The sequence below is a fragment of the Arachis hypogaea genome, chromosome 16, assembly GCF_003086295.3.
Source record: "Arachis hypogaea cultivar Tifrunner chromosome 16, arahy.Tifrunner.gnm2.J5K5, whole genome shotgun sequence".
In the NCBI taxonomy this organism is placed as follows: Eukaryota; Viridiplantae; Streptophyta; class Magnoliopsida; order Fabales; family Fabaceae; genus Arachis; species Arachis hypogaea.
In genome coordinates, this window is record NC_092051.1 from 139,478,705 (window position 1) to 139,505,820 (window position 27,116).

Here is a 27,116-nt window from a genome sequence, read left to right on the forward strand (position 1 = left end):
CACATGAGTCAGCGCGTTCAGGGCCTGTTTTATTATGTTATATGTTGCAAAATGGTAGGCAATGGGGTTCAAACCCACATCATCATCATGGAAACAGCGCATCACCAACCATCAAGCTAAACTGCATTTTGTATAAATATTTCTTTAAATTACATTACATGACCAAAATTAAATTAATACATAAAAATTTAAAAGAAAACGAATATCCCTTTTATTAATTCTCTTTTCACTAAATACTTGAAAAATATAATAAGAATACAAACTAATTGATGAATTATTAAAATTTAAAAACAACAATTAATTTGATACAAAAATAAAACTAAAAAAGACACGTATTATGAGAAGAATAAAAAAAAAGATTTTATATAATTACATAATGATGACTGAGTCAACAGTTCAATTGTGACTCACATGTTGAACTAATAATCTAATTATCCAATAATTTGATCGATTTAATTACCAATTCGATTCTAATAACTACAATATTTAAGGCGATATATAATTGTTTGCATGATTGCATGTGGTTTATATAGTGATCTAAGGATTAGACGGTTGTTGAAATTATAGTTTAATGAAGATGAGTTGATGACCATGTTGATTGCTAGAATCTAGAGTTGAGCCGTGACGAAACAAGTAGATAGAATGAGAATTGATGGAATTGATTCTTAAAAAAATCAATGGTAGTAATTTTGGCAACGGTGACAGTGCTGTTGGTGGTGGAGCTAACGGTTGAATAAAAAAAATATAATCTTTTTGAATATTTGTATATTTTGTTCATTAATTTTGCCATATAGAGACAATATTTACATCTATCTCTAATGTCTATGTATCTATATCTATGTCTATGTCTACATTTCATTGTATCAATTAACCAGAGCCTAGAAGCAAAGACATGACTCGAGCATGTAAATTTAAATGTTTTGAAGTTCATGACTCTTGCTTCTTCCAGTTTATGAAGCTCAAAGAGATCTCTTGTTTCATTAAAAATATCATCTTCACCTAGAAATTCATCGCTTCTAATATTTTTTTAGTGTGAAAAGAAATATTTGAGTGTTCCTTAGAAAAGATCAAATTTTACCCATTAATGGTCTGTGATAGTTTAAGTTTAAGAGGGTATGGGAAAACTAAGATTAGCCTTAAGAGGCTGCTTGTAATAAGCAATAGCTAGTGATCGGGTGAACCGGTCATTAACTGGTCACCGAAGTGGAAGACACTGGAACTGGTCATTAAAAAGGCACCCACACAAGTCTACCTACTCCCAGGAACTGTTCCAAACTTTCAATCCACTATAAGCATCAATTATTGAAGCTACTACACTCACAAATACCTCTATCTCTTTCTATATAAGGAGAGAGAAGTAACGAAGCAAGAAGAGGATCCAGAACCAAAAGTGTACAAATGTTTTGAAAAAAAAAAAACATTCTTAGTACATCTTAATCTCGGAGTTCCCAAGTTTCTCATTCTCAAGTTCTAAAGTTTGCAGTTCACTAATAGTTAGTACTTCTCAGTCAGAGGTTCTTAATACCTATATTCTAGTTCATCTTGGGAAACTCACATAACATGTTCTATACTTGTCTACACCATCTTAGTTATATACATAGGATCGAACACTCAAACTATACTTGATATTACATTCAGCAAAACAACACGAGGAAGTTATCTGAGCCCGGAGTCTTAGCGCACTCTTCGATAATAGTATCTGCAAAATTTTGTAGAAAGTCAATATAAATGTTGGCGACAGACACATCATAACTATCCAAATGAGTTTCTGTAAACAAATCTAACAGTGATGCGTGGATGAATGTTGAGGGATAAAAAGCATTACACATATATATTTATGTTGTAAATGGAGGCATATTTTCTTAGTAGCCGCTCAATGGTGTACCACTCAGAACGCTCAGAACCATCTTGATAACCAATGCGTGGCATGTGGATTGATGCTTTTTGCAAAATGATCAAAAGAATTATGCATTAGTTTTGATTGCCAATTCAAAATAATAATCGTACACATTAATTTCTTCTACAGAAAGCAACAGCTGAATGCTTATAACTATCCAACATACTACACCTCATTACTTAATGTACACCTAGTCTATAAATACTATCTCTGTTTTTCAAGAAGCTTTTCTTACAGAAAGAAAAAGGATAAAATGTGAATAGCAGATACATGCACAGGTAAAACGTGAATTACATTCACATCCCCTTTGGTTTATCAAAACTATATAGATCACCCTTCTATATACACGTGAGAGGCACATGCATAAAGATCCATTAGTTGGATTAAAGCAAAGGATCTAAGGCCGTGTTTGGAAGGGAGATGACCGAGAGACAGAAACTGAGAGATAAAAACTAAATTATGTGTATTGTGTTTGTTGTAAAATATACTAGATTGAATTATGTCTCAGTATCATGTTTGATTTAAGATAAATATGGAGATTGAGTGATAGATTTAGAATTTCAACAGTTAAATGAGAGTGTTTTTGGAAAGAAATATTATAAAAGTTTCAGTCCTTGAAAATTTTAGTCGCTTGTGTTTCCCCTATCTGGAGGTACTAAAATGACTGAAATTTTGTGTCACGAAACTGAAATTTTAGTTTCAGTCTCTGATCACCAAACACAATACTTAGTCCCAGACTCCCAATCCTCCAGTCTCGGTCCCAATCCCAGGAAACAAACGCAGCCTAAGTGTCATGTTTACATGCACAGTGATTTAATTCAACTATTCAAGGGAGGTGAGTGTATCCTGGTGAACTAGAATGATGATATCTATAATTTTGATAAATATCAAGCAATGTAAGTATAATATACCCAAAAATAAAAACTCTAACTAGGCAAAGTCAGCTGCATGTTCAAACAACACCTGTTATACGATGAAGTATGTTTATAAGAACGAGTACTGATATGGATGACTGGAATGACAAGAAATGGACACACATGAAAAACACCAAATATAAAAAATTACAAGACTTGAACATGCACACAATGCACATACATACACATATTATGAAGTCACAATGTGCAATAAAATATTTATAGATGAGAATTTGTGAAACATGGAGACCATCAAATCATGTGCAATTTACCCTTAATATAATGCATCATGCTATCGAATATTAATTTGTTGGAATGCCGCAATCCCTTGCATTATGAGGGATGATATGATCAGTAAATTTTTTATTGCATCAATCATGCCCTGAATAAATGTAGAGTCATTACCAGAATTTTGAGCAGCTGAGAATGCTGTCTTTGCTAAGCATTTCTCCAAGTGGAGAAGTGAGATATCACTTCGGGGGACTTTACGCCTTGGATTGTATGACTGAACCACAGCTAAAGCAACCCATTTGACAGTATTTGTGTCCATGTTTTGTTCATCATGGCCATCTACATGACATGAAGAATGTGTGAACAAAAAGAGGCATGAACAGTATGTAAATATTCAACAGAATCAAATAATAAGCGAATGACCATTTTATGTTTTAATATTTCGAAAAAAAATTAAATCATCAACAAAAACTGAAGCCAAGGCAAGAAAAAGGTGAAGGTTTGGATTTAAGCAACAAATCGCTCTAGATCTTCAAGTAATTTATGTCTAAGGGTACAGAAATGACGGGATGACCCATTCTACCCTGCCCAACACTCCGGGCAGCTTCCCACAGCATTCACCTCACAGCTCACAGAGAATTATGAGGCTAGCCAAGCAAACCTCCAATGCTGTATCAGCTTAGCAGGTCTCTTCATTGTATTATACTGCAACATAGAATAGGAACTATATAGCCCGACTGATCAACATGGATAACACCAAACCCTGTGGATATGATATATGAAGGCATCCATCCAGATTCTAGCTTCCTTCCTTAAAAATGACCAGTTTTGCAAGTAGCTATTGCAGTTATTACTGCACAGTAAATGTATGAGCTAGCCCATCTTTTTTATTCATTTTATATATCTTGAAAGTGATCAGTTTGGCCTCTGCAATTTTTTGCAATTTTGTGCACTTTCATGCAAAATTGCACAACCATTTAAGAAATAGTAAACAGTGGAGGTATTTAGCATTATTAATTTATGAGGCCAATTGTTATCGACCATCAATTTGCTGGAACTATGTTCGTGATAAATAATATATCAAGACAAATAAAAGGGACTTTATCAATCTAACATGCTATAGCAGATAATAACATAACATCTTCAAGTTGGAATAATTGTTGTTTCTGCTTATTGATGACATCAGAAGACAGTGTCATAGTAACTGAGATATTGCAAGGAGATAAGGCTACCTGCTATTGGTCAAGGATAGCATAATGATTATAGAATTGGCACTGACGAACTACCTTATAGGTGTGAGGTTCAGCTTCTATATAGACCAATAAATTATTGCTAACTAGTATCAGTGCACACCTTCTAATTTTATAAGATGGAGATCACCAAGATGCAGGTCCTCATTTTCAGAAGCCCATTCATATGCATAACCAATACTTGTAGAAAGTCTGGTCAGTGAATCAAACATTCCACCATGACCCCAGCGTCCAGAGGTATCAACGCAGCTGTAAAACCAGATTTAAATATTCAAAGTTAACAATAAATCAATGACATAGACAACAAGGACCACCTGATTCTGTATCATGGTCACAAAGTTTCATCAACTAGACAACTGGCAATAATATGTTGCAAAGAAAGAAGTTTATTTGTGGTTTCTATTAGAATTGAATAGGCCTAATTGCGCCTAAAAAATTAGCCCATGTAGAAAGGGTTCTCCAAACACTTATTAGGAGACAACAATAACAAAGAAGTAGGTTTTCAAAGTAAAATAGCATAAACCATATAACTAGGGGTGTTCATGGATCGAATCGGATCCACATATCCGCGGTGTTTATCCGAATTCGATAAAAAAATTGCGGATATTGATCCGATCCGCAAGGCTATCGGATCGGATCCGCACATTAACATGATCGGATTGCGGATTTCATGTAGGTATCCGCATATCCGCGGATCCGCAAAAATAAATAAATAAGTAAATATTATTTTTATGTTTTATTTCAACTAATAATTATTATATATGTTGTATTATTTTATTTTTATTATTTAAGAAAGTATGTTTAATAATATTTTAAGAGTAAACATGTTTAAAAGAATGAAAAAAAGGGATTTTATTGATAATTTTTTAATGAAAATAAGCTTTTTAAAATATTTTTATGTTTTGCAAAGATATATTCAAAATCCGATCCGATCCGCAAATGTGCGGATCAGATCCAAGCTTGATATTGGATCCGATCCGATCCGATGATTTTAGTGCGGATCGGATCTAGATTTTGGCCATATCCGATCCGATCTGCGTTCACCCCTACGTATAACAGACATATGAGGAGACAAAGCACTGGCAGGCCTTTGCTTTTCCAGCATTCTTGCCAAGAGCAGAAACCCAAACAAAGGATTTCACCATTAGGGACAGAATCAGATTTCCAGAAGGATTTGTCCAAAGAAGATTAGATAAGGGAATTTGGCCAAGACCTGAACATAAGATTTACAGAACATCACATCCAAAATATTCTAGACCAAATTCTTTTACCATTATCAAAGCCAAGTTGAACGGATTCAAGTTGAAGCAAAACAATCTAACTTCCGTAACATGTAAGTTTCTGTTAAAACTTTCTAGCATCATTACGTTTAGGAGATCGGTTGTATACGTGTAAATATTATTAGAGCTCCCAAATATCATGCAAGCAACACAGAAACAGAATGCTATTGCTTGAAACTAAAGCTGGAACAGAAAATCGATTACAGTCTTTAAAATTTAAAACACAACGCTTCAGAGCAAAGCTGCAGTGGGGCAAATAATTATACCTGAATACCATAGCAGGTTCAGACAGAGAAACATTTGACGGAGCTGTACAATCTCCATGCACAAAATGAACAGATCCTGCAGCTGATATAATATCACCATCTTGTGGACAGATAGGGTCGTCAACAGTCAGTGAATGGTATCCAACAGATTTCCACTTGGACAACTTCTTTTCCTCTGCCTTCTTCTTTGCAGACTCAATTTTTGAACTCTTATCCTCATCTGAACTCCTTCTGCTCCTTGAATCCAACATCGTATCACAACTTGTTTTAGACACTTCCTCAAAATTTTTAACCCAAGAGAGATATGAAGCCTCATCAAGACCAAGATCACAAGATAGCGAACCAGAAACTTCTGTATCTTCATGTCCTTTCAAAAGGTTTCTTGCATTGACCTCAAGTTTCCTGTCATCCTTGTCAGAATTTTGTTCATCACGCATAGCAATCACCTTTTCAGCCATAGCATTTAGTTCTTGTACGCTAATGTCCCCATGTTTTCTGTCATTCATCTCAGTGGGGTGTAACCCAAATATGATGGATTTCAAATCACTAATTCCAACTCCAGATGCTTCATTTTCTTCATGATCCACGACATTTTCACCTATAACATTGAGGCTTAGCCGTAATTTTTTCTCTGCTCTACGCATAATTACCTACAGTTCAACAATCAAGCTTCTGCATTATATGTAAATAGTATCCATAGATAAACTTTACATATAATAGAAACATACTTCCTCCACTGTATGCTCTGTGACAAGGTTTATACATAAAACATGGTTCAACTGGCCAATTCTATGTGCTCTCTGCAAAGCTTGCTTGTCCACCTGAGGATTCCAATCTTGCTCGTAGAATATAACCTAGAAAATGACATTTAACATTACATTATCAAAATATGTATTCAAATTTATACAGGAAAAACTATTGTCGTGTTTGGTAAGCATCTAGAGAGAGAGAGAAGAAAACAAAACAAAAAAAAATAAAAACAAAAGCTAAAAAAAATAGACATTAGGACCGAAACAAAACAGAAAAATTGGTTCTCTATCTTTGTCTTTGTTTCCAGTGTTTAGGCGGACAAAAAATGGCCAAATTTTGTCACAAGAAAGGGATACTTTGCATACCTCACCAAACAAGTTTGTATATGTCAATGTCTTCGTAGTTTCATGAGACAGTTATCAAACGGGCCAAACGGCTTAGATCTAAAGATGAAATCAGACATCAATATAAGTTTACATGGGCCTGTTAGAGCGCATCAGTGAGCAACAAGTCCAGGTGGCCACTCCACCGGGCTAAGATGTCAACATTAGTTCACTTGACATTTAGGTTGTTAGATCTGAATTAGTTTAAGTAAAATCTCTTACCAATGATTCTAAAGCCATTATACGACTGTATTGTAATTTGTAACTTGTAACCCCTTAGATAAAAAATTTACTCTTTGATTTGACGTTAGGTAACTCTGCCTATGTTATAGCTGGTTCCAAGCTTGGATAAAGGGGGAGGATGGTGTTAGACTCTCGACAGTGAACATAAAGCTAGGCTGTTTTCCAGAAGCAACATGTTGTATGGCTCAAGTTCAACAACAACAACAAAGCCTTGTCCCACTAAGTGGGGTCGGCTACATGAATCAAACGACGCCATTGTGCTCTGTCATGTATCATGTCTACAGAGAGACCGTTTACATGTAGATCTCGTTTGACCACCTCATAGATGGTCTTCTTAGGTCTTCCTCTGCCTTTCGCCCTTTGTCCATTTTCCATCTCATCCACCCTCCTGACTGGATGTTCTATCGGTCTTCTTCTCACATGTCCAAACCACCTGAGACGCGATTCAACCATCTTTTCCACAATGGGTGCTACTCCAACTCTCTCCCTTGTATGGCTCAAGTTCAATGTCAAATAAGATTTTCAATTAAAGGAGGCCCTAAAGCTCGAATTTCTTTAAGATTACTACCAACAAAACGAATTAAACTAAAGGAAATATGCTAGAAAGTTGGTTTGAAATATTAATGTCTAACAAGATGCCAAATGAATGGATAAAAGCATCTTAGTCCCTATCTATAAGAATAAGAGGGATATACAAAATTATGGAAACTACAGAAGGATCAAGCTCATGAGTTATACTGTGATGTTATCGAAGAGGGTAATAGAATGGAGATTGAGACTGGATACACAAGTTTCAAAGAATCAATTTGGTCTTATACCAGGTAGAACCACCATTGAGACTATGTATTTGTTAAAAAGAATGATTATCGGAATAACAAGAAGGATCTACATAGTGTTTATTGTCTTAGAAAAGGCATACAATAGAATACAAATAAAGGTCTTATGGAAGGTTTTAGAAAAGAAAAGAATAAGAATTATATATATACGTTCAATTAAGGACACGTACAATGGGGTTATAATAGTGTGAAGACTCCAAGTGGTATGACAGAGAAATTTCACAGTGGTGTAGGACAATACTAAGGGTCACCTCTAATACCATATCTTTTGTTTATCGAGTATATCCAAAAGCCCATACTATAGTGCATATTTTTTACTAACATAGAAGTGAAATTTGGATAAACACCCAACCACAAGTAAAGTGATTTAACTCATTAGTTAGATTTGCAGAGAGTGTATAGTTTGCGCATAAACCACAATAAGCGAAATCTATAGAATGTAAGTTTGCCATAAGGAGGGAAATACTAACATAGAAGTGAAATTTGGAAAAACACCCAACCGCAAGTAGAGTGATTTACATATCTTGGGTGTATTATTTAAGAAAATGGAGAAATAACAACAACAACAAAGCATTGTCCCACTAAGTGGGGTCGACTACATGGATCAAACGACGCTATTGAGCTTTATCATGTATCATATCTACAAAGAGACCATTTACATATAGATCTCGTTTGACCACCTCATGGATGGTATCTTAGGTCTTCCTCTGCCTTTCACCTCTTATACATCTTCCATCTCATCCACTCTCCTGACTGGGTGATCTGTTGGTCTTCTTCTCACATGTCCAAACCACTTTAGACGCAATTCTACCATCTTTTCCACAATAAGTGCTACTCCAATTCTCTCTTTTATATCTTCATTCTTTATTCTTTCCAATCGTGTATGACCACTTATCCATCTTAACATCTTCATCTCTGTCACACTTAACTTCTGTGTGTACTCCAATTTGGCCGCCCAATACTCTGTACTAAAAAGAATAGCCGGTCTGATAGCAGTGCGTTAGAATTTATCTTTAAGTTTTAAAAGCATTTTTTTGTCACATATAAAACCAGAAGCACTTCGCCATTTTGACCAATCTGCTTGAATCCTATGATTTACATTCCGTTCAATCTCTCCATTGTCCTGTATGATGCACCCAAGATATTTAAAACTTTTAACTTTTCGTAGGATGTTTTCTTCAATCTTCACCTCTGTATTAAGGTTTTTCCTTCAGCGGTCGAACTTACATTCTATATATTCTGTCTTGATTTGATTTGTGTGCAAACCATATACTTCTAAAGGCTATCTCCATAAATCCAACTTCTTATTTAAGTCTTTACTTGACTCTCCCATAAGGACGATATTTTCCAAGACTAATGTAAAAATGTATGTACTTTAAGGATGAACCCTAGTGTAATCCTATAACAATAGGAAATTCCTCTATTATACCACTTTGAGTCTTCATACTAGCTGTAGCACCATCATACATGCATTTAATTGCACGAATATATATGATCCTTACTCTCTTTCTTTCCAAAACCTTCCATAAGACCTCCTTTGGTATCCTGTCGTACGCTTTTTTTTAAATCAATAAACACCATATGTAAATTTACTACGATATCTTTTCATCATCCTTCTAAACATATATATATCTTCAATGGTGGATTTGTCTGGCATAAAACCAAATTAATTCTCTATTACTTGTGTCTCTTGTCTCAGCCTTCGTTCTATGACCAATTCCTAAAACTTCATGGTATGGTTCATGAATTTGATTCCTCTATAGTTTTCGCAATTCTGTATACCTCCCTTATTCTTGTAAATAGATACCAAGGTGTTTTTTCTCCACTCATTTGGCATCTTCTTTGACTTTAAAATCTTATTAAAAAACTTAGTAACCAACTTATGTTTTTCTCACCAAAGCTCTTCCAAAATTCAATCGGAATATTATCAGGTCCTACTATCCTGCCATTTTTCATCCGCTTTAGAGCCTATTTTACCTCGAAGTCTCAAATCCTTCGATAGTAGTCGAAGTTTTGATCTTCTCCCCTCGTGCTTAACAGACCAAAGCTCAAAAAAGTCTTATGTTCTTCATTAAATAACTCGTAAAAGTAGTTCTTCCACCTTTCATTGATCTTCTCATCTTGAGTCAAAATCTCTCCGTCTTTATCCTTTATGCACTTAACCTTATTCAAATCTCTCATTTTTCTTTCACGGCTCTTTACGATTTTATATATACATTTTTCTCCTTCCTTCGTGCTTAAAGACTGATGAAGACCCTCATATACTTTTGTTCTTATTTCACTTACAGCCACTTTTGTCTCTTTCTTAACCGCCTTATATTTTTTTCCAATTATCTGCATTGCGGTACAAAGACCCCTCTTTAAAGCACCTCTTTTTCGCCTTTATCTTTTCTTGTACACTCACATTCTATCACCAGGACTCCTTACCTCTTAGTCCTATCCTTCTAGATTCACTAAAACTTTCTTTTGTTGTTCTTCTAATAACTTCTCCCTTCTCCCTCCACATCTCCTCCGTGCTTCCATCCCCTTTCCACTTTGCCTCTTCTCCTACCCGTCTTAGGAAGCTTCTTTGTTCCTCAACTTTTATCCGCCACCACCTCGTCCTTGGGTTCTTCGTATGATGTCTTTTCCTCAATTTTTACTTAACGCAAAAATCCATGACAAGCATCCTATGTTGTGTTGTTAAACTCTCTCAGAATAATTTTACAATTAATACAAAATTTTCGGTCGACTCTCCTCAACAAAAAGTTGATTTGAGAGCTTGTTATGCCACTTCTATAGGTTATAAGATGTTCGTCTCTTTTTTTAAAACATGTATTTGTAATAAGAAAGTCAAAGGTTGAGGAAGAGTTCAAAATAGTTTTACCCTCGGTATTAACCACCCTAAAACCATGGCCTCCGTAAATATTTTCATATCCAGTCACTTCTCTTACAATAGATCATTTAAATCTCCTCCAAAAAAAAATTTATCTCCTAAAAATGTCTTGGACCAAACTCTCTAGATCCTTCCAAAACCTTATCTTGTGTTGCTTATCCGAACTCACTTACAATGCATAGGTGCTAATCATGAAAAGTACCTCCTTCCACCACATGTTCGATAAAGATCTGATCACCCACCCTCTTAACATCCATTACATCCTTCTTTCACTGCTTATCCACAATAATACCTACTTCATTCCTATTTTTCACCTTTCCTGTATACCGAAGTTTGAACCCAAAGGTATCAAACTCCCTAGCATTCGCACCGATCCATTTTGTTTCTTGTAAGCACATGATGTTAATCTTTCTCCTTGTCATGTTATTCACCACCTCCATGAATTTTCCTGTTAGAGTGCCTATGTTACATGCCCCAAATCTCAACCTTTTGTCGCTCCGACCTTTATCTTTATCTTTTTCTTTGTGAACTAGCTTATTTACCCTCGTTCGTTCATGAAAACGTAAGAACCTTTGCTTATTTAACACTACATCCGGGTACCAATGCAGCGACTCTTGCTCATTTCACACTATACGCGAGCCATACAACGCGTTGCTTCCGGCAACGACCTAACGACCTGGCTTTACCGCAATAACGTCTTTAATTCATGTCAAGAAGATTCGACTAAGTTTTTATATTGGCTGTTAAAGGCCTAACACAACCCTCCTCCTTTATCCGGGCTTGGGACCAGCTATGTACCACAATGTAGCATAGGCAAAGTTATTTTAAAAAAATGGAGAAATCAAAGAAAAATGTAAACCATAGGATTCCCTCTTCCTCTCTCATTTTCTACCACCTTCCATTTTCTTTTTTTATTGTTTCTCATATCACCTAGATTCTCAAAATTTAAGGATACGAGAGAACTTAAACTTTGAAAGATGTCAAATAAAAAGGTAGAAAATAAGTTCCCAAGTACTAATTCATGCAAAAAAGTACATGAATTAGAAAACAGGTTAGAGTTTAGGTTGACAATGCTTACAGTATCAGCAGCCACAAGATTCAACCCAACTCCCCCAGCTCTTGTTGAAATCATGAAAACAAAAGCTCCATGATTGTCAGGATCAGAATTTAAGGCCATATTAGCTGATGAGCTGCTGAAACTTCTTATTGCAGCAAAACGCTCCTCAGCCCTAACTGAACCATCAAGACGCTCGTAGGAATACTTCCTTAACTCCAGAAAATCCTATTTCAGAATAAGTTGAAAATTATTTCACCAATACATTTGCATAGATAATAATGCATTCAACACATTGGTAGAAAATCTGACCTGTAAAATATCAAGTGTATGAGTCATCTGTGCAAAAAGAAGAACACGGTGTCCAGAAGAGTATAGCTTCTGAAGAAGCTGGTCCAGAATCAGCAGCTTGCCACACGCCTGATAAAGCAAACAATGATACAAGGTGGTAAGCAAGAATAGAGCAAAGTGTATAGTATGCAAATAGCGTCCAGCAAGAAAAGGTGTTTTGTCTCTCTTGAACATATATTTTGTGCTTGGAAAATATTTTTAGAATAGTTTATAAAAACATGTCAACACAATCTCGGTTCTTTCAACTTTTAAGTAACTTCAAAATTTAAAAAATAAAATCTTTGTTTTGGAGGGTTAAGAAAAGGTTGAAGATACCGCGCTCCTAGAAAAATGATATTTTATATATTAAAAATGTCTTGTATCAAATATTTTCACCAAACAAGATACAAAGACTTCTTCTTTTATGTCTCTGTATTTCGTCCCAAGACAATATCCTTAGAGTACAAGATCAAATAAAAATAAGCTTCATAATTTGGCTGTCATGTGTCTTAAGCTCCCAAAGAAGGATTCCCAAGTCATCAGGTATAAATAAACATAAGTCAGTAGTTACCTGAATGAGATGTTCACCTTCTTCAAAAGGTTCAGGCTCGATACCTGGAAAGAGATAAGGATGGCTGCATGCTTTTCTAAGTTGTACCACCTAAAATAAGCAAAGAGATCTACCATTAAGTAAATGTGACATTAACAAATGTTAAAAGCATGATTTGGTGAAGACAAGAACAGAACTAATAAATCATAAATCTATAAAAACCCAAATACAATACATATTCAGAATGGAACGACTTCAAAATATTCAAATCATTAAATAACAAAGTCCAAGCTCAAGCCCAATCCAATACCTTCTTGAAAATTCAACCTCAGTTACCATAATAGGGAAGAATCATAGCACTCAAAACATGTTACAATACATAAATATCTGATTATCAGCACATATCATACAGTTTTTTAGATCATATCTTAAAAATGTAAAAAGATATCTTAATATCTTAATTACTTCTTGACGATTCAGTATGTAATTACTTTTCTACAGAAAAATCATAGCACTTAAAACATGTGAACATATCAAATCAATATATTTTCTTATTATTCCCTGCCTGTATTTTTATCTTCCTTCCTTAACCAAGACTTATAACCTTGACATGGTATACAAGGAGTGGTACCATCTTCCATGGCCTATTTTGTCAGTACCAAAAAGAAAATTGTGATTGAGCTCCCAAAAGGACAATTGACACTTACTGCTACAGCTTGTATCCATTGATTAGGGGTTATCTGTTATGACTTTTCTGCTGATGTCCATGTTTCCTTATGCCTTGATAATTTTCTTATTAATTGTCCAAGCACTTTTGTCTTCAACCAACTAGGTGACCCCATGTAACATGTATAATTGGGCATAGCCAACTAGTAGAGTTGAGTTAACAATTAGTAGTATAAATAGCAGTGTTTAAAATTATATTAGAATTATGTTAAATGAAGAAAAGTTTCAGTCTCTCAGAATTTCTCTCTCTCTAATTTTCTCTTTGAACAATTATTCTACTATGCTTTCTTCTCAGTCATATATTATCATACATTTCCAAGATTTCCCATCTATTATAAACACTCTGAAACCACATCTTTGTTCCAACCAATTTCTTGTATACACAATTAAACCTTTCGTAGATCGAGATTCAGCTTATGTTGGTAATCATGATTTTTTTTAATGGAGTTAACAATGTCCCCATGATTCTTTTAATGGAGTTAGCAACATCCCAATCCCCATTATCTTCCTTTCCTACCTAAAACCCATAATCTCAGCATAAATCAATCTAGCATCTGCCTCGAGAAATAAGAGTAAAATCATTTTCCTTGCCTTCGTACTGGATGTCATCTCCACATATCGGTTGGTTTAAGATGAATCCGGGGGAGGGAAAAATCCTCCATTGGCCGCTCCATGCCCACTCTATCTCCATCGATTAATTGCCAATTTTCGAGGGATCTCGTGTTTGTTACCCCAGCTCAGAGAAAATTCATCTTTCTCCTATATGAAAGTCTGAAAGAGATTTACTTTCTTTTAAAGAGTTAGCAGGTACTTAGCAATAAGTCCATCCGATGGTGGGTAGTGCATTTGGAGATCAAAAAGTTCAGTTTGTACAATGATCCTACCACTTTCTTAGGGTTCTCTAGCAGAACTAGTGGCAAGTGTGGTTAGATATCGAAATGCTTGCCTCGGAAAGAGTTCCCAGGTGTCTTTCTATCAATAAGGACAACATTTCCACGTAGCCGAAGGAGCATTTCCTAAGGCAGTCCAGAAAAATGATCCCAAAACAATTTCTTCAACTACTGTTCTTCAAAAGCACTGGAAGACAATATGGGATATACTAGTAAGAAACCAATCTAAAGGTATGTTATGATTTTTATCCCCTTGCTTTATGGGTCAAACTGGAAATTCTTACTTCACGATCAACATCTTAAGGGGAGATGCAGGTATGTTCTTCTCTTCTAGTATAGGCCACAGGGATCACTTCACTTATCTTCGTCCCGAATGCCCTATTGAGGTCCCGTCCCGAGAGAACTCAAGGCTCTTAGTGATTTCCATCTAGTCTTTTACGATCCTTCCCGGATAAAAAGGGTCTAGTAAAAGAATATCATATAAGCTTTTTTTTCTTTAGGGGAGGGCACAGAACAAAGCTAGGCTACACAAAGGCGTTCCATCAATCAAATCCCTACTTTTGGTCATTGATTCAAATCGAATCCAAGATTTCTAACCATATATACATTGATTAAAAAGTGAGCTTTACTCTTTCCAATGGTCCTACTTCAGTAGACCAAAGCATAATGAATCCAGGAACAGATCCCCTCTGCATGAGACCCTTTCACAAGAGAGACATGCTCAATCTGGATCTTTAACTCCAATAATTTAATTCCAGGATTCCACCCTGGACCTTTTCCTTCCGTCCAATTCAACATCCTTCATTCCTATATATGGTCTAGCTTGATTTCCTTAGTTTACCATATAAAGCAAGTATCTAGTCTATACTCGGATGGACAATAGCACCAACTCCTCCCTTGCCTTTGAGAAAGGCTTTTCGCTACAGACTAATCTGGATACTCAAGTAATGCTCTCTCGGAGCTTTTGTATTCTTTTTACAAGGATCTCCAGATCAACGGGAGGCATGTGCTCCCAAAAACCCATGAGGTTTATTTTTGTTGGAGCTTTGCATTCTCTTTTTGGTGAATTGCTTGCTCTATTTGAAAAAAAGTCGAGTTGTATCTGGTGGATCCATATCTCCCCATGCTTTTCCAAATAGGGGAACCAACTTCTATTTATATACGTAAGACGCCATAAGCGGGGAAAAGAAAAATGTTATGTAAGGAGTAGACATGCTTTAGGCACAGGCAACCTAGCTTACTCGTTTTGATAGTTTCCGCTATGACTATGTTAGGTATGTAATTATGGTCTTTGTTGGATACTATTTAACCTAACCATAGACTTTCTATTCTCTTTGTCAACCCATTCATAGGACCACCGCCTACTGCATTCCAGCCCCGGCATTTTGCCTGACACAATTGATTCATCATGGGGAACCTAAGGTTTGAGGATTGCTTGTATCAATCAATTTAATTGCCTAATCATGCTATGGAGAATTCCAATTGAGAGCTAACTACTTCATGCCCCTTAAGAATTTATAAACACCACAAAACAAAGGGCCAAAACAAAGATAATATCAAGACAAGAGACTAACTAACAATATTCTGTAGTGACTGATGATTTGAAGCTCCAGAACATAGTGCAAGTAGCTTTGGAAGTTCCTTCCTCAATATTGACATGTAGACCTTTTTTTGCAGGCTAGTAAGGGGTACCAACCTGTCATGGCATAGAATTCCATTAATCAATACAACAATGCATTTGAATCTGTTGACATTATATTTAGATTAGAATCAATTATCAATAATTCTGTTTTATCTTTAGCAAGTATTGTAATGATTAATTAGTGAATATAAATATATGAGCTGAGGATTTCAGTAACCTCAAGCTTTTCACATTAAATCACTGTCTAAACATGGTATTTAGAGCATAGGGTTCTTTTCTGTTTTCCAGCCCTTTTCTGGTTTTTCAGCCACCACTGTCTGTGGTGTTCTATCAGTTCGCTGCTCTTATATGGGAAAATCAAGCCCACAGTCAACCACAGAAGGTTCCAGTCAGTCACCTCACAGAAACCCACCTCCAACGAGCTGCTCGCGATGCTTTTGTCCAATCAGTCCGCCGGCGTGTGAAGCCCACGCGCCACCTTCCGGAGCTCTGTTTCTGGTGCTGTCAACGCCGTTCAACTCGTAGGCGATCCCTGGTTCCAAATCCGGCACCGGTGGCAGTCAAAAGTCACTCCATCATTATCTTTTTTTTTTTTTTTACCAAACATCATTATCTTTTTAAACCATCCATTTCACTGCCCCTGTTCAACCCTTCTCAGCCCAATTTCACATAATTCTTCCCCCTGTTCATCCCCTGTTAAGTTTTCATCTCTCTTCTTAAATTTTGGTTTTATTCCTCTGATTTTCTTCCTTGTGAACCGTCCCTTAGCCTCTTCTATTACAAAAAATAGTCCTTTTTTGTACAACTGATGAACCTTAAAATTCAGGTTTTTTTTTTTTTAATTCAGAATGTCCGCTGCTAGTGCAAATACTACAGCAGAAGGTATAACAACCCCAAATATTCATCCAAAACTATCCAATACTGTACCAATTACTTGTGCCTTTTCTGGTACTCCCACAATAGAATCTAAAAAATTGAATGGTAAAAACTTCTTTGGGTGGTCAGCATCTGTTGAATTATGGTTCTTAGGTCAAGGTCCCTCAGACCACCTCACTAAATCTGCCCATGAAATTCCAAAGGAAAATAGAACTCAATGGGAAAGGTTTGACTATCAATTGTGTGCATTATTATGGCAGTCAGTTGATCCTGCAATCTTGGTTAATTTAAGGTCTTTTAAGACCTGTTCTTCCTTTTGGAAAAAGACTAGCAGCTTATTTGCGAACAATATTCAGCGTCTATATGATTCCGCTCAGAAATTGGCTTCCCTTGAGCAGATTGATCATGATATGACCAGCTTTGTTACTCAGGCCCAAGCTACAATGGAGGAGTTAAAATTGTTTTTACAAGCCGGCACCATAGAAACTCTGAACATATTCGTGATCAAAGCTGGAAAATTTGTGTATGGTGATGGTGCAATCCACCCAAACTTTGAACATATTCGTGATCAAATCCTTACTAGCAAGAATGTCCCTACAATGGAAGACTTACTACTCGCCTACTCTAGTTCCTCTACCAAAAATCTTTAATTCATCCTCAAATTCAATTGAAGCCGCTGCCATGGTGATTTCATCATGTTTTCCTGGTGATCGAGGAACTCGTGGAGCTCAAGGAGGACGTGGAAGTCAAGCAGGCCAACGTCCTAGTCGTACCCAATGCTCCTACTGCAAAGCGACTTGGGCATACTAAAGTTACATGCTATTCTCTTCATGGATTTCCCGAGAAAACTGTCAATGTTGTTCAGACCGGGTTCGACAAATTTGAGGGGAAAACAATTGCTGCACGTTCTAGCAATCAACCAATTACCATTTCTCCAACAGAATTTAATGAATATCATCAGCTACAGGCAGCAAAACAGAATCCATCTCCTGGTACCACTGTTACTCACTCGAATCATTCCACATCATCCATCTCTCAATCTGGTAATACTTCAAGTTCTTGGGTTATTGATTCGGATGCCTCAGATCACATTACTGGTAACAAATCCCTTTTTGCCTCTCTTTCTTCATCTGCCTTTCCTAAGTTTATTACTTTAACAGATGGCTCCAAAGTTGTTGCCACATGAGTTGGTTGTGTCTCACCTACTCAATATGTGTCTTTAACCTCAGTTTTATTTGTCAAAAACTGCTCATTCAATTTAATTTCACCCAGCAAGCTTACCCGATCTCTTAATCGTTGATGCTAATTCCTTTGTTATACAGGACCGTCATACGAGGAAGACAATTGGTGCAGGATGAGTCACAAGGTCTCTACCATCTTAGGTCAACTCATCCCATGGTCTGTATGGCTATTGTATCACCTAATCCCCTCTATAATCGGTTAGGTCGTCCAAGTCTGTCAAAACTTAAAACTATGGTTCCAACTTATGCTATGTTAGTCTTTGAATTGTGAATCCTACCAACTTGGAAAGCATATTAGGTCTTCCTTTGTTAATCACAATAAGGATCAATACGAGTCATCTCCTTTTTCTCTTATTCATTCTGTTATATGGGGTCCTAGTCGTGTGTCTTCTTCAAGCTTTAAGTATTTTGTTATTTACATTGATAATTTTTCTCGTTGTACTTGTTATACTTAATGAAAGATCGTTCCGAACTATTTTCCATCTTTACTTCCTTTGTTGTCAAAATTCAAACATAGTTTGATAAAACTATTAAGGTTCTCCGTAACGACAATGCTAGAGAATATTTTTCCAAATCTTTTTCTTCTCTTATGACATCTCATGGTATTTTGCACCATTTTACATGTCCCCATACACCACAACAAAATGGAGTTGCCAAAAGAAAAAACAGACATCTCATTGAAACAACCCGTACTTTATTGTTACATTTTAATGTCCCTATATGCTTTTGGGGAGATGCAGTCTTAACAGCTTGTTATTTAATTAACCATATGCCATCCTCTGTTTTGAACAACCAAGTTCCTCGTTCCATTTTGTTCCATAAGGATAAATTGTACCATGTTCCTCCTTGAGTGTTTGGGTGTACTTGTTTTGTTCATGATCTCTCTCCTTGTCAAGATAAGTTATCTGCTCAGTCTATTAAATGTATTTTTCTTGGGTACTCTAGGCTCCATAAAGGGTATAGATGTTACTCCCCTATTACTCATCGTCCCTATGTTTCTGCTGATGTGACTTTTTTGGAAGACACACCATACTTTACCTCACATGTTGACTCTAATGTCTCAGAAGTTCTTCCAATTCTTATTTTGGTCCACCCTTATTCCCCTTACCAGAAAATCCAACCACCACCACAAACAATTCCTCCACTAAGGCTAATAGTGTCATCATCCCTCAAACCATTACTTCCAGTCCACGAAAACAACCATTAATTGTCTATCACCATTGCCCACGGCCAAATCATTCACAGTCTGAGATGGTAGAGGATGGTGGCACATGTTCTACTCCTTTGGTTCCCCCTACTACGGATCAAACTGTATCTATTGATGTGCTTCCGATTGCTCTTTGGAAAGGTAATCGTACCACTAGAAATCCTCTCCAATTTATAATTTCTTGAGCTTTCATCGATCATCCCCACCATACTATGTTTTTGTTTCCACATTAGCTTATATACCTACTCCTAAGTGTGTCAATGAGGCACTCTCTCATCCAAGGTGGAGACGAGCTATGATTGATGAAATGAATGCTCTAGAGTATAGTGGTACATGGGAGTTGGTTGGGTCCCGAAGATTACTAATTGTAAAATATATCAAGAAAGCCCCAGGCCAAGGATTACTATACAAAGATAAAGGAAATACCCAAGTCATTGGCTATTGTGATGCCAATTGGGCAGGTTCTCCTATTGATAGACGAATTACTTCTGGATATTGTCTTTCTTGGTGGAAACCTTATATCCTGGAAAAGTCAGAAACAAAGTGTTGTTGCCCAATCAAGTGCAAAAGCTGAGTATCGCACCATGGCATTAGTGGCTTGTGTGTTAATATGGGTCAAGCAATTCCTTTTAGAGTTGAAGTTCAGGACAGTTAACCAAATGAAGTTATATTGTGATAATCAAGCAGCACTCTACATTGCCTCCAATTCAGTATTTCATGAAAGAACTAAACACATAGAGGTGGATTGTCATTTCATAAGGCAAAAGGTTATATCTAAAGAAATTGTCACGGAATTTGTTAATTCAAGTGAACAATAGGCTGATATTCTCGCAAAATCTCTCAAAGGTCCTTGTAGTAATTACTTTGTAACAAGCTTGGTGCATATAATATATATGCTCCAACTTGAGGAGGGATGTTAATATTATATTCAAATAATCAGTCAATTAGTTGTTAGGTGTCAACTAGGTTAGTTTATGTTAGATTAGAATCAATTATGAATAATTGTGTTTTATCTTTAGTAGGTATTGTAATGATTAATTAGTGTATATAAATATATGAGCTGAAGAGTTCAGTAACCTCAAGCTTTTCACATTAAATCATTGTCTAAACAGAATTCATAGAATATTTAAGCATAAATGACATTATAAATGTTCATATGAAGATCTTAATAAAAGTAATTAAATAAATAAAAGCATTATGACCTACATGGTTGTCTCAGTGAGGAGTGGTAACACTAGATTTCCACTCTCAACAAGCTTTGATTTGGTACGTCGAAGCATAAAGGCTCCCAATAATCCTTTCAGAATTTTAAGTTGCTCTTTTGCCCTTGGATTATGAACTTCTGCAAAAATAGAAACAGATAAATGAAATAATTTAATTTGTTACCTTTTAACAAATCAATTCTGCATGATAATAAGCTTTCCACTTATGGCCACTATCTTTTTATAATTTCTTAAATAAACAAAAACTAAATAAGGAAATTTGATAATTTTGCAGTCTTTGAATAATTTACATTACTACACAACAAAGGGAAATACAAAGACAATCACTTCTAACAAGAATCAAAACTCTACAATTCAAAGATGTATGAATGAAGAGAAATACAAAGACAGCAGAATAAGATATCCTCCATAAGAAAACAACTAAAAAAAAATTATAAGAAAACCAACCGCCAAAATTAACCTCAAGAAGAGCAAATGATGATAAACTAACAAAAACCATGATACTGACCTGATGTAAGCTCACCGATATCCTTGAAAGTGGAAAGGAACTGATCCAGCGTACCAAAGACAACAGGCATACAGAAATGCATCAGGGACCATAACTCAGAGAGGTTATTCTGAATAGGTGTGCCAGTCATTAACAACCGTCTTGGCATGATATAGTGATCTTTGAGAACATTAAATAAAACCTGCAAAGATCTGAGATTTAAGTTTCAACAACCAGAACAAACCCTCTCAAAAGGTATATGATTGAAATAACTTCAGTTTTCATCATTAAACATTCTTAAATTCTTATTTTATATTTATCTATTATATATAATCTGGATAGTTGATAACAGATAAAGAGAATTATACAACATAATATAGATATAGATATAGATAATATTTTCAAGTAATATAGAAAATATTTATGAACTCATTCAGCACCAACAGAGATGATTTTCCAGATTTGCCTTTTGTCTCATTTTCAATTATTTATATCATACAGGTAAAGAGTGCCTGGTCACGTCCAAATAAGATCTTCACCAAAGAAATATGAATATATATACCACAACTTAGAATTGATTCAATTGAGTAGTAATTTAGGCAAGTCTAACAAAGATAAGCATACTGTTAAGTAACTGAATACTATACAGGCATGTAACATAATCTTTGACATACACTTGATGGGTTTTTAAGTCTTTGAGCCTCATCAATAATTGCATAATGCCATGGTATTTGAGAAAGGAAGTCCTGATCCATCATTGCAATTTCATAAGTTGTTAACAGCACATCAAATGGCAACAATACCTGCCAAAAAATTTCTTCTAAATCAAATATCAATAGGCATGCTTATGATAACAGAGACTGCAGTTTAAAAGTAAAGTCACTGAGATTCAATGAGCTCATGGAAGTTAAATGCACTTACATCTGTTGATCGCTGCCCTTTTACATGTTCGTATATTTTCATACGCAGATCGCGCCTGTATTCTTTATCACCAACATATTTAAAGACATCTAGTTTTGGGGCAAATTTCACTATCTCTGACACCCAACCATCTGTCACACTTAGAGGACATATAACCACTGTAAATGATAATACAAAACCAAGGAAAAAAGTTAAGCACTATGTGAATAGATATTAAATAAAAGAATCATATTTCAAATCAAGAAAGATATACTTCACTCACAAAATGGCCCAGGTGATAATCGGTACACTTTTAGATAGCATAGAAAACCGATAGCTTGTAAAGTCTTGCCTAGTCCCATCTGCTCATAATTTAAACAGAAATACAACAAAATAAATAAACCTAGAATGTCATTTGCATTCAAAGGAGAAGCATATGGACCTCATTCACAGTTTTGCATCTGTTGAATAAGCCAAGTTCAAGACTAAACAATATTTAAAGAGAAATGCACTGTTTATAAGTTAATCAATTTAAGTTTAATGTTGCTTTTTGTATATGAACAAAGGATAGAGAATGAATAGTGACTAACCAAGCAGCTCAAAAGCAACCAAAACACAAGAAGAGCTCTTTTTTATTGAAAGGTAACTTTATCTGAAGAGAAGAAAAGATTACTTAACACGATGAGAAATCCTCATTAAAAAGAACCTTAAACTTCCAATCACATTCTACCAAAGGGACAAAAATATACAGCCAACCTAAGGGAGAAACTATGCAACAAAGCATCTCAATAGCTTCATATATCAGATAAAGAAACTCTTATGGACCATAAGCAGAAAACCAAAGGCTGAGATCTTTTACATGCCTTGACTAAATTTACCTTCAATTAATCAATAAAAAACATGACAATATAATAGAAAACTGAGAGAGAGAGAGAGAGAGAGAGAGAGAGAGAGAGAGAGAGAGAGAGAGAGAGAGAGAGAGAGAGAGATTATGTGAATATGTATATTATAATTTTGATTTTTGAGGTTCTCAATAAGTAAGCTATGTGAAGTGATGGCTTGCATTTTTTAATTATGTCTCCTTTCAACCACTCCACTTCGTTGAAGGAATGATGAAGGTATGGAGCAAGTGAAATCATGCATCAATTATGTCAATATTATAATATATATATTGATGCACAATCTCAGCCTCCTATTAGTATAAATAGAGCCTTGGAGCAAGGCTTATTGTACCACAACAAACACACAAAATATTGAGGAAAGAAGTTTAACGAAGCAAAGCTTCATATATAACTTGAGTGAGGTCTCTTGTAATATAGTGAGTATAATATTATAGAGAGTGTGACAAAATTCTTAGTGTAGTGAGGGTTATACACTAGAATTTGATTATACTCTTTAGTACTCACTAGGTACTACAAATTATCGTATAAGAGTGTCTTACTGTGATACACTATATTGTAACTACTTTCAAATATAATAGATATTTTTCGGAGTGTTGGCCTGTGATTTTTTGCCCCGTTCACTTTGGGAATTTTTCCACGTTAAAACATTAGTATTACTCTCTCTCTCTTCCTTGACCTATTTTGTTCGCATATTAATCCCATCAGTCTCCACATAAATTATTTGGCTCGCTTCCGCCTCGACTCTGTCTTATCCCTAACAAGCTACCTAGGGGTAGTCTAGGCTTTTCACTCCTTAGTTACAGTTGATCAAGCTAGCAGAAGGTAGTTTCTCTAAGCCTAGCTTAGCCTGAGAGGTTGAGACTTCCTAACTTTTGTCACAATGCACAGAATAATTTGCCGGTTAATCATAGTAAAGGATCAACTCAAATGGCTAAAATACCACTAACAGTAGAATTTTGCCTTTCAGAATACATAGGCTCTGGTACAAAATAGAAGACAAAGTACCTCATCCCCTGCAAATAACAGAAACATTCTGATCACAAACATAATTAACAGTATTCATTTATAAATAAATATTATTGAAACTCACCCACATTATAGTGTAAAAAATACCCAAAACATAATAAAAATGAATCTGTCAACACCCAGCGACCCAATATTCACTCTTCTTGGCTACAAAGAAATGTAAAATAGCCCGTGTATTCATTCAAATTTAAACATCAATATATTCAGGCTGATTTTACATAAAAATCTGGTCATGCTAACTATATTGTTTATTCCATCCATATGGGTATCACTTAAAACTATAAAAGGAATTGAACAAAAGTTGAACCAGTAAGCTAATATGGACTTTGGCCTTTGAAAATGCCCACGCCATAATTAGTCCACATTTCACACACTACCATTAAATTGATACTTGATACCTCAGGGCTTCAGGCTATGTTTGGAACAATCTAAGGGGATATGAGTGGAATATATAAACCCAAACCCACAAGCTAATGGCCTAGGATAACTCCCTCACACAAATAACTCTCTCGTAACTTCACATAACATATATGAGGAGAGGAATTGAGGAAGAGAGTCAAGAGACTTTCTTTCCAACTCAAAAAACACATTTATTTTTATTCACAATGTAAGTAACATAACACTGTCTAAACATTGCTTTATTTTGGTCAAAATCTCAAAGCTCATAGTTGACTACTTATATAAATATCATCAAATTGAAGTCACAAATAACGGTTTTTATCCTTCGTGAAAGTGAGCTCCATGTGCCTTGGCAAATTGATAAGATAAAGAAAGCTTATGCGTTCTTGTGTCACGTGATAAAGCTTGGTTTAACATATCTAACAGAGTAGAAGGGCATGGAACAATAAAGCCCCATCAATAAATCAATTTGTCTTTCGAATTATAAGAACTTTCCAGAGGAACCAAATTAAACACAAAAAAAACTGTTAGTGAAGGATGCAATACAATAATCTCACCGAGAACGACGTTGACCCCGAGTTTATACCTCCATATAAGCCATGAAACCCCTTCAACCTGGTGGGGTTTGAGGGTCGCCGTAAGCCCAAGCTCTACCTCACTGGGCGGCCAGTCGCAAACGCGTGCGTCGTATTCGTCTACGATTCGTGCCACAACTTTAAGCTTCTGCTCGTAGCTCAGATTTATGGAGTCCATGATAATGCTGAGTCTGAACTCGGAAACTCCGTTGGGAGAGATTGAGCAAGTGAGTCAGCGAGTGGGTGGGGGGGAAGAAGGAGGCTTTTTTGAAAGACGAAGGGAGAGGGAAAGCAAACATGCCCTGCCCTTTGGCGGTGTGGAAATTTCATGTTTCTTTTAGAATTTACAATTCCAAAAGTCGATCAAATTTAGGGCGTTTCGGAAATTTTAAAAATAATTTTTTTTTTTTTGTTATGATAAGAATGAAATGGATGACCATATAAGGTTTAGTTTTCCTTTGATGAAAGGAACAATTCTCGTGACAAAGTACAATTAATGAAGTTTGAAAAGTAGAATTTGTTTGCTTATAAAAGTATGAACGAGGCAAAAGAAATTTACACATCAATAAAGCATTTCTTCTCTCTCTACGTACAATATAAAACTTTCTTTCTCTTTCTCTTTTCATATACTACAAATACAATATTAATATATAAATTATCGTTATTAGTGAATATTAATACTAGAGTCTTTTATTTACACTTCTTTATTTTATCTTCCTTATTTAGTTATTTTATAACACGTTATCAATACGAAACTCTAACAAAATTTTAGGAAGACTTCAGGTAACAAATTTTTATTATGTCGAAAGTCTTTCATCTTGAATATAATGCTTTTGATATATCTAGAAATAATTATTTATCATGGATATTATATACTAAAATCCATCTTGATTCAATGGATCTTGAAGATACCATTAAGGCTGAAAATAATACATCCCAGAAGAATAAAGCCAAATCCATGATTTTCCTTCGTCATCATCTTGAAGTATGATTGAAAAATGAATATCCCACATTAAAAGATCCTGCAGATCTGTGGAAATACCTTGAAAAAAGGTATAATCATGAAAAGACGGTGATACTTCCTCACGCCCGATATGTTAGAGAAAACTTTCTCGACCTTCCATGCCTCGAATGTGCTCCTTTAGTAGCAATCGAGAAAAAGAATTTAAAAATATTCTGAGTTAATTTCTTTCCTTCTTGTTGCTGAACGCAACAATAAATTGCTTTTAAAGAATCATGAAGCGCGTCCAGCTGGCGCCGCCCTATTTTCTGAAGCAAATGCGGCAAATTATAATCACAGAAGAGGTAAATGGCAAGATTTTGATAACAAGAAAAATTATGAAAGGAAAAGAAATTATGTTCATAAAAAATGATCTCACCAGAAGTGGGATAAAGAAAGAAACAATGGGCAAAGTAAATCAATTGAGGATAAATGCTTCCGTTGTGGTGGAAAGGGCCATTGGTCACGTACCTGTCGTACCCCAAGGCACCTAGTTGATTTTTATCAAGCATCCTTGAAAAGGGGTGACAAAGGAAAGGAAACAAATTTTGTTTCAAATGATAAAAATTCCACCACTCATTATGATGTATCTAATTTCTTTGAGAATCTTGAAGGAAATATTGGCTATTTGATCAATGATAGAATAGTTTAATATGTGTGTTTGTTAAGTATTCATGTTAATAATTTTACTGTGTATGTACTTCTACTCATTTTATTATTATTATTATTTGTCTTTGAAGAAAAATGACAAGGACATATCCTGAAGATATTTGCCTTGCGGATAGTGCAAGTTCGCACACTATTCTTAAAAGTGATATATATTTTACCCATTTTATGCCAGAAGAAGAGTATGTTAATACTATTATTGGCTCGGGCATTGTGATAGAAGGCTCCGGAAGAGCTATAATTTTGTTTCCTAGAGAAACAAAATTTGTAATAAATAATGCACTATTATCTACCAAGTTTCTGAGGAACTTGTTGAGTTTCAAAAATATTCGCCGAAATGGATATCATATTGAAACAATGAACGAGGGAAATCATGAGTATTTATGTATCACAACTCATGATTTAAATAAAAATGTTATATTAGAAAAGTTACCCCACTTTCATCTGGATTGTATTATACCAAGATTAGTGCAATTGAATCACATGCCATTGTAAAC

General features: G+C 35.5%; 1 protein-coding gene across 8 annotated transcripts; it reads right to left on the reverse strand.

Annotated features, from left to right (window-relative positions):
- Positions 1 to 1,375: 1,375 nt before the first annotated feature.
- Positions 1,376 to 25,297, reverse strand: LOC112755296 (probable helicase CHR10). Of its 8 annotated transcripts, XM_072221317.1 has the most exons (17): positions 22,808 to 22,917; positions 22,642 to 22,703; positions 22,335 to 22,413; positions 22,073 to 22,230; positions 21,826 to 21,954; positions 21,173 to 21,353; positions 20,648 to 20,783; positions 16,054 to 16,171; positions 12,881 to 12,970; positions 12,292 to 12,399; positions 12,004 to 12,207; positions 6,567 to 6,692; positions 5,839 to 6,488; positions 4,396 to 4,541; positions 3,217 to 3,381; positions 1,826 to 1,940; positions 1,376 to 1,699 (listed from the first exon to the last, which is right to left on the reverse strand). In XM_072221317.1, the coding sequence occupies exons 3-17, from the start codon at positions 22,411 to 22,413 to the stop codon at positions 1,675 to 1,677; spliced, it is 2,430 nt and encodes an 809-aa protein (XP_072077418.1). In that variant the 5' UTR covers positions 22,642 to 22,703; positions 22,808 to 22,917; the 3' UTR covers positions 1,376 to 1,674. The 8 variants fall into 8 exon arrangements, with proteins under 8 accessions (XP_072077418.1, XP_025659070.1, XP_072077421.1 ...); XM_025803285.3 differs by lacking the exons at positions 22,642 to 22,703; positions 22,808 to 22,917 and adding an exon at positions 24,936 to 25,297; XM_072221320.1 differs by lacking the exons at positions 22,642 to 22,703; positions 22,808 to 22,917 and adding an exon at positions 24,925 to 25,275 and having other exon boundaries at positions 22,335 to 22,416.
- Positions 25,298 to 27,116: the final 1,819 nt, after the last annotated feature.

Excerpts from the sequence above, each read along its gene's own strand:
- LOC112755296 (XM_072221320.1), bottom strand. The coding sequence starts at position 25,131 with ATGGACTCCATAAATCTGAGCTACGAGCAGAAGCTTAAAGTTGTGGCA. Across the intron at positions 12,400-12,880 it reads AAGGTGAACATCTCATTCAG|GCGTGTGGCAAGCTGCTGAT; the intron begins GTAACTACTGAC and ends TTGCTTTATCAG. Across the intron at positions 4,542-5,838 it reads GAACCTGCTATGGTATTCAG|CTGCGTTGATACCTCTGGAC; the intron begins GTATAATTATTT and ends CTGGTTTTACAG.